Below are 16,690 nucleotides of genomic sequence, written 5' to 3'. Positions count from 1 at the left end.
TAATCTATAAATTATAATTCACCAAGTTAACAATTCATTTTGGCATAGCTTAACTTCGTCCTCTTTATTTACAAATATTTTTATAAGATTGTTATATGAAATTATGCTTGTGTGACCGTCTGACCAATTAATCATAATAGCGTATGAGCCCATAGTTTCTATTTGGTCAATTAATAATGTAGATGGTTCATATGTCTCATTAAATCGAGCCTTCCCAGGATCATAACATATTGCACATCTACATAATTTCCTAATATCAATATATGAAACATTAAATTTGACCAATGGATCAATTGTATTTTCTTGTACAAAAATTTCCTTAATATCTTTCGGTATTTGACAGATAACTATCTTTCTATTATTATCAAATTCAAAATTTGGCTTATAGTCACTGTATCTATTCTTAGACAATTTTCTTGCTATAAATTCTGACAATTTTACAAACTCTAAATATACACTGTCATTTTTGTTTGCAGCAATAACATATGGAAAATCAACCTCATTTGAATTGGAATGAAATTTACATTTCGAAAGGTTTGAAAATAAAGGAAAATTGAAGTTTGGCTCGAGCCCATATTTCTCAGTTATTAAGGAAAAATCACCTTTAGAAAATATCTCGTGTCTCTTTTCGCATCCATCGCAGATGAAGTAAGACATATTTTCAACAACTGTTAAAATTGGGATATTCAATTTATTAAATAAATGTATTCCCCTTTCCACATCTGCAATACTTAAATCTTGAGGGGTTGTAACTATTATTGCTCCATCAATTGCTATTGATTGCGCAATTGAAAGTTGAATATCACCCGTACCTGGTGGGAAATCAAGAACTAAGTAATCAAGATCTTCCCAGACAGTTCCAGTAATTAGTTGTGTAACAATTGAACCTGCAATTGGTCCTCTCAAAATACTTGAAACCTTACTTGAACTATTTGAATCACTTTTCGTATTAAGTAAATAAGAATAGCTAATTAATTGCACGCCTTTATATATAAGAGGAATAAAGCCCTCTCTCAAATTGTTATTTGGTATTATTGCATTATTTGTCTTAGAAAGTCCTCTTTTGTTTAGTTTGGTCCTTATTTCTTCTGTCTCATTGCTAGGTTTTTTGTAAAATACCGTATTTGATTCCATAGGAACAAGTTGTTCAAGATTTGGCCCATATAAATCACAATCTACAATACCAACTTTCGCTCCCAATTGACTTAGAGTAAATGCAATATTTACAGCTAGAGTGGATTTACCAACACCTCCTTTGCAGCTACTAATTGCGATAATGTTAGATACAGCTTCAAGATTTTTATGTGTTTTCTCTTTGGAAATTATTTGATTTTTTTTGCTTGATTTAGAGGTAAATTTTATATTAACTTCTTTCACATAAATTCTATCATTTTTAATGATTTCAGTGCAGCTTTTTTCAAATAAATCTTTTAGTGGGCAAATTGGCGTTGTTAGCTCCAAAGTAAACGATACTTCAGATGATTCTGGATCGAAATATAAATCTTTAACGAATCCACAGCTAACAATATCTTTATTTAGGTCAGGGTCGATAACCTTACTAAGAGATAATAAAATTTCGTTCCTTTTATCTTCTATTGATGCATTTTTGCGACTTTCTATTTTTTTTTCAACGAAAATATTGACTGAATTGACCCATCCTAATTCCAGCAATTCTTTTTTTATATTATCATTCTTATTAATATCGCTTGTTAAGGTAACATCGACTATTCCACGATAGTAATCATATTTGTAGTCTTTAATGATATTTTGCTCAATAATATTGCTTAATTTATCATCTTGATTTATGTTTGAGTTAATTGGATCGAAATGAATATTTTTCAATTGTCTAATAATCTAAAAAAAAAGTAATAAAGATATCTTCATAAGAAAAATAACATACCTGATCGTTTAGATCCATCTCATTGTCAGATGTATCTGAATATTCCGATAACATATTCACTTTTTTTTAAGCACCTAAAAGAATTAATTTTAATTAGAGCAATATGAGCGGCAATTGTAACTCTGACAATTTTCCTCGATATAATTTAATATCACTTCTAAATCCTCTATATCTATAAAACCATCTAAACATGAATGACAGGCTTTCAATTCTTCTTTAATTGTATCGATATAGTTTCGAATTTTTGATGGTAATATTTTTGGATCACTAATATATTCGCTAGTAGTTACATTTTGCTTAAATACATTGAAAATAATAAATAAGTCTGTATCTGATTCACACGTTGGGTATTTATTAAATTTAATAAATAATAAATAATTTAAGATATTTGACAATTGAGGGTTTGAAATTTTAGATTGCTCAGTAAAACTTTGAATTGAAAAATGATTCGACTTATTAAAGATATAAAATATTCGATTAAGAATGTGCACGATAAATAACATATTGTCCAAATCATTGATAGACTTCCATAACAACTCATTGTTGTCTGGCTCTCTATTTTTCGTATTAATAGAAAAGTTAATTGCTTCCCTAATCGATTTTATATCTGAAAAAAGAACTCTTCGGAAATCTTGGATCATCTTGATATCATTAGACAATAGATTTTTGATGTTATTATCGGAAATAAAATGGGATATAATAGATTGAAGAGAAACAATTTCTTCAGCTATTTCAAAACAATTCTCTTCGTCCAATTCGCTTCTTAAAGTAAAGTTAACCAAAAAAATGATTATTATATTTCTGCAAAATAACACGTAACATTTACTCCAAAAATCATGATTATACAATAGAGGAGTCCAATTTTGTATGAAATTCGTTACTATTTCTTGCGAAAGCGTAACAAAATATTGGCCAATTTTTAATCTATTGTCTTTTATTTCTGATCTGGAATTGCTTTTATTGTAGTTAATTGTAATGTTTAATTCTAAAATTGCCAAGGACGTATGCGAAAACCACTTTCCAACGGATTTATATTGTAATGACTTAAGTAACTCAATTATTCTATCTCTTTCAATAATATCAACATTGTCTATAAATTCAACTTCGTAAATTTTCTTGACTTCAATCGACAAAATTGCTGCGATTATAGAAATATTTGCATTTATTATGTGGGATTGAGTTGGGGAAGGTAATCTTTTTTTAATATTTAAATCATTACTTTCAATAAGAAAATTGTGATTGGATTGGCTTTCGGTTATTTCTAAATGAGCAATTATTCCTCCTTCTGGTTGAATGATTGTTTCACATGTTACCATGAAACATAATAGTTCATTTCTAAAAATATCATATATTTGAGTATAAATTTCATCACATGATCTTGTTCTCCGTAGTTCTTCGATTATTTCTTGAGTAATTTCTGATATTCGACTGCTTATTTCTTCATACGAATCAGACAAATTATTTTTGTTTGGTATAATGGTTTCAAAAAGTCTATTAAATTTATCTATAATTGAAGATAGATACACTTCTCTAATTTTTGAAATACTATTAAATATTTTTTTGTCGTTAACAATAGAATTAGCTATAACCTTGGATGAAGAAGAGGATAACAATGCTTTAATATTCTTTGTTGCAATTTTAAACATATTCGACATATCAGGATAACAGTTAATTAGTAAATGAAATAATTGCTCGAGCTTTAAAGATGAATTCACAATAATCTCTTTTCCAAACGAAATTTGATGAATATTTGGGTTCTTAGAGTTAATAGAATAAATATTATTGAACACACTTTCAAAAAATAATAGGCATTTTTCCCAAAATGCATCTACAAAATTCATTTGATTAGTTTTTTGATAATTATTGATTTTATTTTCAATCAATGTATCATGAATACAGATTAGTTGTTTTAGACCCAATATTACTTGATTAAGAGCATCTTCTACTAGTTTTAGTATAGAAAAAGTGGCATATTGAATACTAACTGCAAAAACCTCATCTGATTTATCTACTTTTTCAATACATTTTTGCAAGTTACAGACTTGAAACGTATGATTTAGCCTTTTCAACATTACATCTTCAACAATTATATCAATATGTTCCCATAGTTCACCAAATTGATCTAAAATTACGCAGCCTGAATAAATTGAAGCATTATCCAGCTCCTCAATTCCGTTCAACAATTTTTTATGACCATTTTGTCTATATATCGCACTAATTTTACGTAACCATTTAATATCTTCTTGGAGAACTTCGAGGAATTCAAGGCTTGAAACTGTTGAATTATTTATCTTCCTTTCACTTGTTTCAGATTCGGCAACGCTTTCTTCGTTAAAGTAAATCATACTTTCTAATTCAACAATTATTTTACTTGTTTTATAAATATCAATTGAATCGGGAATACCACTTTGAAAATTCATAAAGAAGTTCTCATATTGTTCTTCATTATCAGATTTTTTTAGTCCAAAGTGGGCCTTTAATTTAGAAATCAACGAAATAAATTCAATTGTTCTATTGCAAAGGCCCTGGATCTCAAGTATACGTTTTGAAATTAGTATATTATCTTTGATACTATCATATTTCTGAACGATTGGTATTGTGTCAATTTCAATAGAGCTTTTATAGCCGGAAAAATATGTTCCAATATTTTTAGAACATTTATCTAGTTTTACAATATCACTGCACATACATTGAATTGTATTAATGTGCCCTAATTCAACAATCTGTTTTTCTAATTGATCATTAACATACTTGGTTGCAATTTCAAAATTCTCGATACACTTTGAAATATGTTTTGAACCCCTTAAAATGCAGCTTTTGACAAATATTGTGGGGTCTATTAATTCCTCAATAAGCTGATTTGTCAAATTCTCTGATGGGTCTTCACATAGCATGATTCTTTTTTGAAAATTATGAGAATAGTTATTTTCTGATGCTTGGGTTTCCATATGTTATAAATTTCTTAATTATTATTAATTATGATGTTCATTTATAAATGATACAAAAAAAATGTTTTTGTTCTTTGGATTTAGAAGGCGCATGACATAAGGGGCACAAAAAAAGGTCCCATAAATAAATAAATTCTAAAGACAAGTCTCAAATGGAAAGAAAAATAAAAGATCAACTCCCTTACTTCGGGTATGGAAAAAAAGTAGTTTCTATCTTATTGTTTTCAGTTTTTGTTTGGATTTTTGGCTTGTTTCACTTTGGAACAAATTCAAAGAACAACACTAGAGTTTACTGGATTGCGGTAAGTAAGGCGATATATAAGTAAAGTTCATTGACTGTAATTAATAGTCTCCATTTGTTTGTTTGCTAGGCTTTGGGTTATATTCAGTGATATCTATTTCAATTTCTTTACTTCAATTTTCAAACGTATCTAATGGAAAAGCAGATCTTGCAGAAGATATTTTGAGAGCTCAAGCTAATTTAGAGAAAAGAGGTTTTAAACTAGATTAATTATTCAGAGGCTAGGAGTTTAATTTTATTTTAAACTATTTTTTTTTTTTTTTTGACCATACCAATCAAGTTTTTAATGGCGCAGCGTTGTTTTCAATTCAGCAATTATGATTCTCGAATTATCTAATTACTTAAAAGAAGTAATTTACAAAGGAATAAATTTATTAATAGATGTATGTTTAGGAAATATCTAATATTTTTAAACTAACGTTTAATTTTATAGGAGCTCAACTTTAAAATACCAAGTAATATAGTTTTAAATGAGCAAATTCGTTTAGTTGCACCAAAACGGAGAGAGTATGGAGACTTATCGACAAATATAATAATAAAATTGGAAAGATGGCTAAAATTGGAATGTAATGCTGATGAGTTCGAATTAAAAAAGGAAAAGTTAAGTGCTGATTTTTTATCAGAAAAGCTAATTGAAAAAATTGTTGCGATAATAATAAATGACTTTAAACAAGGAGAGGACTCGGATATTTATTTATTTAAGGGAACTTCAAACTCGAATAATACCGAAGTCAGATTTAAAATAGAAAACAGAAGCAGAGGTTTCATCAATTTTTATATTGTATCGGATGTCTACAATAAAAAAATAGTGGAAGATCTCATTATTACAAAAAATGATATTCAGTTTTTTCCTGTACGGACCATTGGCTATTGTTATAGCTGTTGGACAGAAAAATTTGGCGTTCCAAGACAATCTGTATTAGTTCCAAGTTCACGTGGGGTAATCCAACTATTGCCTGAATTCAATTCAGATTTCATTTTCGGTTTGGATGAATTTAGCCATTTATGGATTATATTTATTTTTGATGACGTACCTCAAGATATTACAATAAATTCAAAAATTCGACCTCCTGGAATGAATGGAAAATCAACCGGAGTATATTCCACTAGGACGCCACATAGAGTTAATAGAATAGGCATCTCTAATGTGAAGATTGAGTCAATTTCTGGAAATCGTATATTTATATCTGGGATAGATTTACTTAATGGCACACCTATTATCGATATTAAACCTTATCATATATGCGATATCATTGATAAGGAAGAATTATTGTGCCCAAGATGGGTCGTAGATAATATTGAAGGCCAATTTAAAGTTTCTATCCCAAATGAAATTTTGAATAAGCTAGATAAAATAACAGAAAAAAATGGTTTGCTTTCACAAGAAAAAATTAATATGCACGAAAAAAAGCTTAATGAACTGAGATCTTTTGGGGGCAAATGGCCGTTTATATTTTTCAAATCAAGGATAGAATTTCTCGAGACTGTAACCCAATCTCTATCCTATGATGTAAGATGCAGACAAAGGAAAATAAATGAGGTAAGTATATTTGCTTTAAAGATTATTCGTTAATAATAAACTTTTAGTATGGCGGGATATATCAGATTAGAATAGATTCATTTGAAATACACTATAAAATTGATGAAGAATCAAATAAGGTTGAACTAACTGATTTAGATCTCATTGTAGCGTAGCAAATAATTTTTTTTTTTAACTTTGCATATGGCTGGCGCCATCGCCCATGATTTACTACATTTTTCTATTAATTATTACTGAACATGCCAATTAATTCAGTAGTTGATCTAACACATCTTTATTTGAGGTTTAGAACTGAGTATAAAAGACGGGTTGATCTTTTTGGTTTATTCAATAATAACAGATCATCTTCAATCAATAAAGGTAATTGTTAATAATAATGTGAAATATAAAAAAAAAACGGATAATTTTCAGATTTAAGCGAATTTAATAAAAATGCTGATAATAGCGATAACGCTATTATTGAGATGAAAAGCAATACTTTACCACCTTTTTGGGTTGACTTACATATTGAGGCACAGGAGGAGCTAACCAGAGCAAAAGAATTAATATCACTTTTACAAAAAACTCAACAAAAGAGGCTCATGTGCGTGCTAAAGGATAATACAATGAAATTATCTGAAATTGAGGTGGATTCATTGACATATTCTATTTGTAAATTATTTAAACGAATTGAAAGTCTAGCCCAATCTATTTCAAACTCACCTGCTGAAAGCAAAGAAAATTTACCTTGCCATAAAAGTTTAATTAACTATATGATTTTGAGGAAAAATGCTGAAATAAGTATTGCAAATGAACTAAATCCTTTATCTCAGCAGTTCAAATTTATACAAAAAAATTATATGTCAGAACTACAAAAAAATTATATTAACCGTCTAGATGGAGTTCAAACAAATTTTGAAGATTCTGTCATAGGAGAACAAGAATTCAATAAAACTAGTTATTCTTGTTCTCAAACAAATAATCAGAGCAAGGAGTTCATTTTTAAAGATGCAAACGGTTTTAACATCGAGGTAAGTTGTGAATATAATAATGACGATTAACTCATATTTTTAAAGGAAATTACTAAAATAACAAGAAGTATTGCAGAACTCAATTCCATTTTCAAGGAAATGTCATCGATGGTTGTTGAGCAGGGCTCTTTAATAGACAGAATAGATTTCAATATTGATAATGTGTTGTTAAGGGTGGAAAACGCATACCAACAAATTTCAAAAGCAGAAAAAAGTATTAAGAACAAGATTTTTTCGAAGTTAATAAACTTTTTGATAGCTTGTATATTAGTGGAAATACTGATTATTTTTTTTAAACTATTATTTTAGTAAATATTTTTGATTAGTTAATTTATATTTTTTTCACTTCCGAATATTTGGTCTTCTCATTTTGAAGATTGCGTGGCGGCCACTTGCAATATGCAGATTATGTGATAAATACGTTTGTCATGTAATATTTTTAATAAATAAATAATTCAAATTTCAATATTATATTTAATTATTTTTAAAAATAAACTTAATATTTCAAATCATCTTGGAGTATTTAGCTAATTTCATCTTTTAATAAAGTTCAATAATTCAAATATATAAATATTTATATATATTTATATATATATATATATATATATTTTTTTTTTTTTAAATAATTTGCATACACGTATACGCAAGATCAGGAATAACAAAGAATTAGAAGCATATTACATTATTCTAAACATTCACAATGGACTCTGGAATTTCAGAGAACAATTTATTTTTACCTGAATTGATTAATATGATGGGGCCTTTACTTAGTGGAACACTTTTTCCCTACAATAATAATACAGAGAAAGCAAATGCAAACTTGCTTTTTAATTCAATTAAAGAAAAAAGTAAAATAATGATAAATTGCTTTTCAAGCGTTCCTTCACATCAAGTAAAGAATTTTTTAATGAATTTTGAAGATGACAAACCAAAGATTTATTTAGATAACAAACAGTTTGTTTTGAGCTTCAACAGAAGAGATGATCCTAATTCATGGATATTCTCAGATAACAACTCAAACGGTAACTCTAAGAAACATATATTAATTAGCGACTTAATAAAAGATATTCAAGACGATAACCATTGGCTAGGGGAGATACTCCATTCAGAATCTAAAAGGATTCAAAATAGAGTTAACAAATGCAAAACTAGATACGGCGCAATCTTGAACTTTTTAATCGCAAATTCTTCTGCTATACCAATTCTTGTTCAAAATAAAAATATGAAAGAGAACACATTAAATGTCTGTAAAAGAGTATATCAGGGTAATTATTGCTATAACACAGAAAATAATTAAAAGAAATTAAAAATTTAATTATTGAAATGTTTAATAGGTACTATTTATTCTCTAAGGTTAATGTATCTAAAATTAGAATTTTATCCTAATTAATCACTTAAAAAGGTAAAGTGCTAGTGCTTTAATATATTTTACTCTGGAAGAGAACCGCCGTAAAATAGCTTAATTCTTTGCATTACAGAATCTTTAGCTGCGTCGTATGGTTTGTCTTTACTCGGAACTTCCAATATTGTAGGGATGATTTTGTCATGAGTATTAACAAGGTATCGAATTTCTTCAGCAATAGTTTGATTAATCATCAGTATTCCGCAGTCCTGTTGGCTTATAAAGTCTTTGAAAGTTTCCTCAATTTGAGATTGAGGAGTTTTTGAGTCAACTATTAAAAAATTCGTTTTCCCTTGAGGATCCCTGGCTCCAATACCTGTTAGCAGAAATCCAGCAACGGTATCCTCATCGCCAATGATATATATCTTCAGGTTATGCAGTGTACTTGCTCTCTGACCTGACATTTCGCTTCAAACAATTTATTTCTTTTAATAAATATTGTAATACGAAAAGAGATGCAATACGCCTTAGCGCCAAGCACTAACAATCGGAACGAAAAATGTTTCTCCCTCAACGATAGAAATAAAATTAAAAAAAAAATAATTGATAGAAATTACCAATGTACTCTAAGTAATTCCTATTGCTAGTTATATTTGCTTATTTATACCTATTTATAAAGCTAGATTTTTTGTATGTAACTGCATCTGCAATAGTAATATCGCGTAACTACTTATTTAAAAAATCTTCTAATATTGATTCAGATGAACTGCGATTCACTTATGTTTTAGTTGTGAGTGTTAATAGAAAAGCTCCAAGTATTAGCGAAGGGAATTCAATTTTTTATGTGCATAATACATATTGCTGTGAGGTTGTCGCAATTTGTATTTCTATTGCGTGTTTCTTCAAGCACTGCGTTTACAAGGTATCTCGCAGGCTGTATTCCAAGTTCTTGCGAGTAAAAAGACAAGTCACAACTTTGTTGGGCTGAAAGCAAATCCCAAATTCCATCGGTTGCAATAATAAATAGTCTATTATTTTGATTCAAACTAATAATAGAAATATCAGGAACACAACTGAGCCCATATGGCTTAAGGTCTTTACCTCCAAACGCTCTAGAATATTGTAGTTGCATTGGAGTTTCACCTCTTGCTCTTCTCCGGGTAAAGTCTCCGCCCCTAAGAAATGGCTTGTTATTGTGGTTTTGTAGGTATTCAACTGAACCACCATTTTCTACAATTCTTCGATATTCCAGCGGTTGGTCAGGTTTGTGATCAATTGTTAGAAACTGTGCCAAGTTGATAGAGTTCGAATAAGTGCACGCAACAGAGCGTGAGTCACCAATATGTGCATTTACTAGTATATCTTTAATAAACAATAATACAACTCCCGTGCAAGAAGAATAATGTTTTTCTTCGGCTTTGCACTTCTCAATAAGTATACTATCAGCTTTTTTAAATGTGGTTACCATCAAATCTCTCAAAATATTCTTAAACTCTTCAGTTAATTTTAAATCCCCTTTTTCTATATGTTCGACAATTAACTTCCTATATTTTATGGTGATTGAAAACCGTTTAAATAACAGAGACCCATAGGCAGATTAACTTACCATATTGGAGTGCTCAGCATGGCAGGAATGATTATATCTTTAATATTATTTGATGCAAATTCTCCTACAGAATTAATATTGACAATTTGCGAATATAAATAGTTATACTAAACTTACCTACTGTGCCATCGAAAACACCAAAAAAACAGACATCATCATGCCCATTTATCAGTTTGTTGCAAATACAGAAACGATCTTCCTGAGTCTTTCTACTGCCTATTGTTTTTCGATAAATATTTGTTAATGAATAATTCATGTGTAATACTTGCCTATATTCTGATCAATTGTAACCTCATAATTCCCAAATACCCATGGAGCGTCAAATAACTCTGTATACACGGGTAAATTTTCTGACATTTCTCTATTTCATTCAAATAAAAAGATATCTTTCTTGCCCAGCTATATTTTGGAAAGGTAATAATTTTTTAACCTACCGCAATATTTTCTCGCTTGTGGTAAGCCTCAACTTTTCCCTCACCTTTTTTCTTATCCCCACCTTTGAAAATGTATTAAAACACCCCCAAAAAATATTTCTAATTAAAATTAAATTAACTTTTTATTTAGTTGTTAGAAGGTTGATATTAAGTTAATATTAATTGAAATGAATTTCAATAGGAACTATGTGTTAACCGACTATTATTAAAAAACGAATTTTTTTTTTAACACAAAGTTGCTAAAGTTGCGTTATATTTAAAATATGAACAATCATATAGATTGAAGTAGCATAAAGAGCCACATTTTATATAATCTTCAATATCCGAACTTGTTCAGTATGTTTTATATTTATTGTGGTAGATAAAATAATTCAAAACCCCCTCTTTCCAACAATAGTAGTGATTTAAGAATAAAACGATTAATTAAAATTTATAGTGATGCTAAATTCAGAATATTGAGGGAATCCATCGATTAATTTCTTATTTTTGCAAATAGAAGTAATTTACATGTATTTTAGTTAAACCTAAGGAATTGAATAATGGCGGGTTTTACTAATTTATGTGAATGTTTTTATGATTACGCAAAGTTAAGTGAAAGTACTCAAAAATCATTTGCAAGTGGGATTTAACAAAAGGGTATGGTAATTAATGATACTTCCAAGGAGGAAGTTCAGCACTTTTTGGAAAGTTTTGTTGGGAAATATTTTTCTGATAATACTGTGCTTATCAAATGTATATTCAACGTGGAATCTAGAATGGTTACATTCACAAATGCCATTTAAATCGAACTCTTCAGGCATAAGTCGCCTGGATAAGTTTAATTTCCCTGAAGTTCTTGGCAAAATTAAAAGTTTTGTGGACTTTAATGGCGACAAATTCACAGATATAGTAGTATTCAATGAGCAAGAGAAAAAAATTAAAGTCTTGCTTTGGAATAATACTGAAGGAGAGTTTTATAATGGCCCCATGGCGAATTTTGATGGTAAATTGGCATCGTTAATAGCCACAGACTGGACAGGAAATGGTAAGGTTGATATTATGGTAACATTTTACAAAGAGCAAAATATCAAAAGTAATAAACGCGATAAAATTGGGTTGATGCTATTTTCTTACAATCCTAGAAGCATGGAGCTGGAAAACGTATGGGTTTCACAGGACAACGAGTTTTCTGTGGTTGACCCTCTAGCAATTGATATCAATGGAGATGGAATGCTGGATTTACTTGGAGAATCTGACGATGGGAAAAGATTTATTTGGGTGAATGAAAATAATATCGAATCTACCTTTGATAAAAAAAACTCTGAAAATCATAATTTACCTGATAAAATATTTTTAAAAAAATATGAGTGGGGAAATGAGATTAGTCAATGGGTGGATCTTGAATCATCAAATTATAACTATGGCCGCTTGGTTAAAGGACATTCATCAGCGTTTGTAGATATGGATGGAGATTGTAGATCAGATTTAGTTCTTGAAGTTTATTATGAAGATCCAAACACAGAATATAACGATTTTGGCTCTCCAGTCAGGAAAGGTTTAGAGATTTGGACAAATGAAATAATTGGAGATATTTCAGTTTTCAGAAGATATTTTCATCAGAATCAAAAAAATAATAAATTAGGTTTGATACTACTGCCTATTGGTACATTAGGTATTTCGTACTCGGATTTTAATAGAGATGGAACTACAGATCTTATTGTGCCTGTTTGCCACCTAGGTAATTTTGGGTGCGAGTCAAAAAGCCGTCTAGTTTTTATTCCAAATATCCACGAATATAAAGACTGTACTAGTACAAATCAATTTGGTTTTTCCATATATAAAAACAATATTAAGGAAAACGATAGTGAATTTACTATTAAGTGCAGGAGTCCGAATATGTATTGTTCTGCATCTCCATTTAAAATTCATAGCTTTACTGATGAAGATATTAAACTTATATTTCAGGAACTTGAATCATACGATAGTAATAAAAATGCAGTTGGATTCTTTTCATCACTATTTGGAGGAAAGAAGATTGACAGCCATTCAATGGGGTCGTTTTTCAATGATTTTACTGTTTCAGCCATTTCAGATAGTATTATTGATGAAATCAATACTCAAAATAAAACATTTAATAATTCTATTGACGAAGGGTTAGAGCATTCTCAGAAAAACAATATTGCCAACCAAGTTGCATCTTTTTTTTCATTTTTTCCGAATAATAAATCCATTAAAGAATCATCCATGCAATGGGCAATAAATGAAAACAATCAGGTAGAAATCAATATAGGAGACTTTAATTTGGACGGATATCCAGATATACTCGCAATATTAAAGTTTGGGAATGGAACAAGGCAAACAAAACTTATTGAAAACTTACCTATTGAAAGAACGATGGTTAACAAAACAAACGAACCATTAGCTCAATTTAATTTGGATGGATATGACGTAAATTCAAGTAATTCTAATACTTTAAACTTAAAAGAAAAGGGCAAACTATATGAAAAAATATCAAAAATGTTTAAGTATGCATTTCAATGGTTGTCCGGGTTTTTAACAAATAATGACATAATCCAAAACGGAGATCCTCTCTACAGAAGATTTGTTGTCTCAAGCTCGATATCAACATCTACCAATTTTTCAGTTGAATATGCAGCATTTTATGACTTCTTCGAGGATGGTAATTTAGATATTATTTCAGTTTCTTATCCAGAAAAAAGTGGTAAAGCCAAAGTTTCATTGAATATTGCGTCATCAGATAACCCCAATCTTTTTGTTAAAGTTTCTGTATTAAACTTCCCAATCATATCAAAACAACTCTCTGGAAATTCAAAAAAAGTAGGAACTACATTTTTTGGTGCTACAGTCAAAATCAGAATGACTGGATTGGTAGGAGACGATATTTTAATGACTGCAACGCAAATGTCTCATTCTACGGGGAGAGTTCTTCAAACTCCTTTTGTACTATTTGGTTTGGGAAAGACGAACAATTATATAGAAGAGCTATATGTAGGAACTAACTACATTAACAAAAAATTGCTTTCAGGAAGTGATTCAATTTTAGAATATAGACAATTATTCAGTGATGGAGTTTCAAGATGGAATAGTGGAAGTGCTCAGTTTACTTACGCCAATATTTGGACAGGTCTCATTCCAAACACTCAAATAATTGCGCAACTTAACCCAATAGATGCTCCACACCACTGGACACTTGTTCTTTCTGTTAGCCCACAAAAGACCATAAGAGGTGTTCTGATTGTGTGTACGCTTGCGCTGCTCATTATTGGAATAATAATCATTATACTGGATAGAAAAGAAAAGGCTGAAGACATGAAAGAACATCAGGGCTTCAAGAGTAACTTTATTTCCGCATAGTCATATATATATAATAAAATATAATATAATGTAACATTAAACTAAGATGATAACTTTAATAAAATGATTTCTCAATGTGTGAATTTTTAAGTTAAAGTGTCAAATTCAACATTTGGCAAAACAAAGTTTATATTTTATCTCTATTTTCTACTTCTTCTCACTTTCAGGCATTATTTGATTAATAATTAATTTTTATTTATTTTTTGTTTGTATGCAAATATATACTTTAGTTATGTAAGTATTTGTAATGATTTGGAATGCATCGCCTTACTGTCTTGATCATAATTGGCGATTAAAGTTGAGAATTGTTATAATCATTGAATTAATTAATATTTAAGACTAAGTTTTCAGGAGCTTATTATAAAAAAAGAGTAAACTTAAAGAGAATAATTTCTGGCTAATAGTTTTATTATGCAAGTTTTAGAAATATTTTTAGTAAATCTGTCACTTAGATTTAGGAGAGAATACTATATAATTATTTTATTAGTAACAAAAACCCAATTTAAATTAAAATAATAAAGGATGAGAAAATTAGACTGAAATTATTGAAAATATCTTTCAAGAAAAAAAATACAATAAATAAAAAAAAAAGATCCGTTAAAAAAGCCATTAATATTAGAAACAGAGAATATTAATTTTTTTTGAGCTGGGGTTCATTATTAGAACAGAGCTTCTGTATCATTTTACAGAATTCCTCAAAATCAACATCGCCATCATTGTTTGAATCTATTCCAGATATCATTTCTTTCCATGTTTTACTTTCCAAATGATCTAATCCAAAAACTGAAGCAAGTTCATCTACACTTATCTTACCATTCCCGTCTTGATCGAATTTTTGGAAAGCTGATTCCAACTTATCTTTGCTTAATAAAGATTTTCGATCCATTGCAACAGTAACAAACTCTGAATAGTCGATGTAACCATTTCTATCAAAGTCTGCAGCGCCTAGAATTGCATCTACTTCACTTTCAATCTGAGGTAAATCAAATACTGCAACCTCTTCTCCAGATAACTTTGAATACCCATCAATTAGTTCTTGACGATCAAGCTGCCCATCGCCATTTTTGTCTATATGTCTGAAAATATCTGTTAGCTCTTTTGTTTCCTCTTGAGAAGTTAGTTTTGAAGCCATATAAAGTAGAGCTGCCTGCGCAAGCTTTTGGGAGTTCTGGAATTTACGCATATTCTCAATAGCATTAGCAAGGCTTGGTAGCTCAATACCTGATTCTTTCTTACTACACATCTCCTTGATCCATGGATGTTCCAGGGCTTGCTGAGCGGAAATTCTTCTTTGAGAGTCAAATTGAAGCATCTGTTTAATTAAATCCTTTGCACCTTCAGAGACATTCTTCCATTCGGGTGAATCAAATGTGTATTTACCCTTTTCGACTTTCCTGAGTATCTCTTGATCTGTCTGCCCCCCAAATGGAGGATAACCTGCTAATAGAATGAATAATATTACACCAATTGACCAAACATCACATTTTTCATCATATTTTTTCCTGAGGACTTCAGGAGCAATATAGTATGCAGTGCCAAGACGTTCTTTCATTTTTTTCTGGTTTTCAAAAACGGCTGAAAGACCAAAGTCAACAATTTTAATCAATGCGTCTTTTTCCTTTGATTCCAATAAAAGATTTTCAGGCTTTAAATCTCTATGAACTATGTTGTGTTTATGTAAATATGTAACGCCACTCAATACTTGCTTGATAATGACTGCTGCATCAACTTCATTAAATTTCATCCTATGAATAATTTCATCAAATAACTCTCCACCCTTGTAACATTCCATAACAAGATAATAATTTCTTTTATCTTCAAAAAAATCGTATAGCTTCATGATATTTGGATGATCTAACAATTTTAATACTGCAACCTCTTCCAATAACTTAGAATTTGAAGAGGTACTAACTGAAGTTTTTCGGATAATTTTTATGGCTCTCTCTACATGAGTTACCTTGTCTCTGCACAACAACACTTCTCCATAAGCTCCAGAACCTAGTTTTTTAACTCTTTGATACATTTCTGACAGATGGCCTTTTTTTGATGTAATGAACATTCCAGGAGTTGCTTGTAGGTCATTTTTAATTTCTACTGATTTAATTTCTACTTCCTTTTCGTTTTCCTCACGCTTCCGCGAAGTAAATTCAACTTTCCCTTTAGAAGGAGTACAACCCATTTTCTTTTGAATAAAAAGTGATATTCACAAAAAACTATTTATTCAAATCACTTGTCTATAAATCAACAATAAGAAA

The 16,690-nt window shown here is 29.8% G+C and overlaps 9 protein-coding genes across 9 annotated transcripts; 4 read left to right on the top strand and 5 right to left on the bottom strand.

The window, feature by feature from the left end:
* Window positions 1-18: 18 nt before the first annotated feature.
* On the bottom strand, window positions 19-1,854 carry cgd5_900 (MRP like MinD family ATpase; the record flags this gene model as incomplete). The annotated part of the gene is made up of 1 exon (XM_626042.1): window positions 19-1,854. A coding segment is annotated over one exon (1,836 nt), but the record flags the coding sequence as incomplete, so codon positions are not given.
* Window positions 1,855-1,989: 135 nt separating this feature from the next.
* cgd5_890 (hypothetical protein) lies at window positions 1,990-4,848 on the bottom strand (the record flags this gene model as incomplete). The annotated part of the gene is made up of 1 exon (XM_626041.1): window positions 1,990-4,848. One exon carries the CDS (start codon window positions 4,846-4,848, stop codon window positions 1,990-1,992), a length of 2,859 nt encoding a protein of 952 aa, XP_626041.1.
* Window positions 4,849-5,582: 734 nt separating this feature from the next.
* cgd5_880 (VirR/VirH family protein) lies at window positions 5,583-6,722 on the top strand (the record flags this gene model as incomplete). Its single annotated transcript, XM_626040.1, has 1 exon — window positions 5,583-6,722. A coding segment is annotated over one exon (1,140 nt), but the record flags the coding sequence as incomplete, so codon positions are not given.
* Window positions 6,723-7,153: 431 nt separating this feature from the next.
* On the top strand, window positions 7,154-7,729 carry cgd5_870 (hypothetical protein; the record flags this gene model as incomplete). The annotated part of the gene is made up of 1 exon (XM_001388222.1): window positions 7,154-7,729. One exon carries the CDS (start codon window positions 7,154-7,156, stop codon window positions 7,727-7,729), a length of 576 nt encoding a protein of 191 aa, XP_001388259.1.
* A 670-nt stretch (window positions 7,730-8,399) lies between these two features.
* On the top strand, window positions 8,400-8,996 carry cgd5_860 (hypothetical protein; the record flags this gene model as incomplete). The annotated part of the gene is made up of 1 exon (XM_626039.1): window positions 8,400-8,996. The coding sequence occupies one exon, from the start codon at window positions 8,400-8,402 to the stop codon at window positions 8,994-8,996; it is 597 nt and encodes a 198-aa protein (XP_626039.1).
* Window positions 8,997-9,127: 131 nt separating this feature from the next.
* Window positions 9,128-9,505, bottom strand: cgd5_850 (vacuolar ATP synthase subunit F; the record flags this gene model as incomplete). Its single annotated transcript, XM_626038.1, has 1 exon — window positions 9,128-9,505. The coding sequence occupies one exon, from the start codon at window positions 9,503-9,505 to the stop codon at window positions 9,128-9,130; it is 378 nt and encodes a 125-aa protein (XP_626038.1).
* Window positions 9,506-9,873: 368 nt separating this feature from the next.
* cgd5_840 (PP2C like phosphatase) lies at window positions 9,874-10,638 on the bottom strand (the record flags this gene model as incomplete). Its single annotated transcript, XM_626037.1, has 1 exon — window positions 9,874-10,638. A coding segment is annotated over one exon (765 nt), but the record flags the coding sequence as incomplete, so codon positions are not given.
* A 1,091-nt stretch (window positions 10,639-11,729) lies between these two features.
* cgd5_830 (membrane associated protein with a transmembrane domain near C-terminus) lies at window positions 11,730-14,435 on the top strand (the record flags this gene model as incomplete). The annotated part of the gene is made up of 1 exon (XM_626036.1): window positions 11,730-14,435. One exon carries the CDS (start codon window positions 11,730-11,732, stop codon window positions 14,433-14,435), a length of 2,706 nt encoding a protein of 901 aa, XP_626036.1.
* Window positions 14,436-15,066: 631 nt separating this feature from the next.
* Window positions 15,067-16,638, bottom strand: cgd5_820 (calcium/calmodulin dependent protein kinase with a kinase domain and 4 calmodulin like EF hands; the record flags this gene model as incomplete). Its single annotated transcript, XM_626035.1, has 1 exon — window positions 15,067-16,638. A coding segment is annotated over one exon (1,572 nt), but the record flags the coding sequence as incomplete, so codon positions are not given.
* Window positions 16,639-16,690: the final 52 nt, after the last annotated feature.

This window comes from Cryptosporidium parvum, chromosome 5 (assembly GCF_000165345.1).
Source record: "Cryptosporidium parvum Iowa II chromosome 5, whole genome shotgun sequence".
NCBI classification, from domain to species: Eukaryota; Apicomplexa; class Conoidasida; order Eucoccidiorida; family Cryptosporidiidae; genus Cryptosporidium; species Cryptosporidium parvum.
Note: the sequence above shows the minus strand (reverse complement) of the source record. Positions and strands in the feature narration are given on the sequence as shown.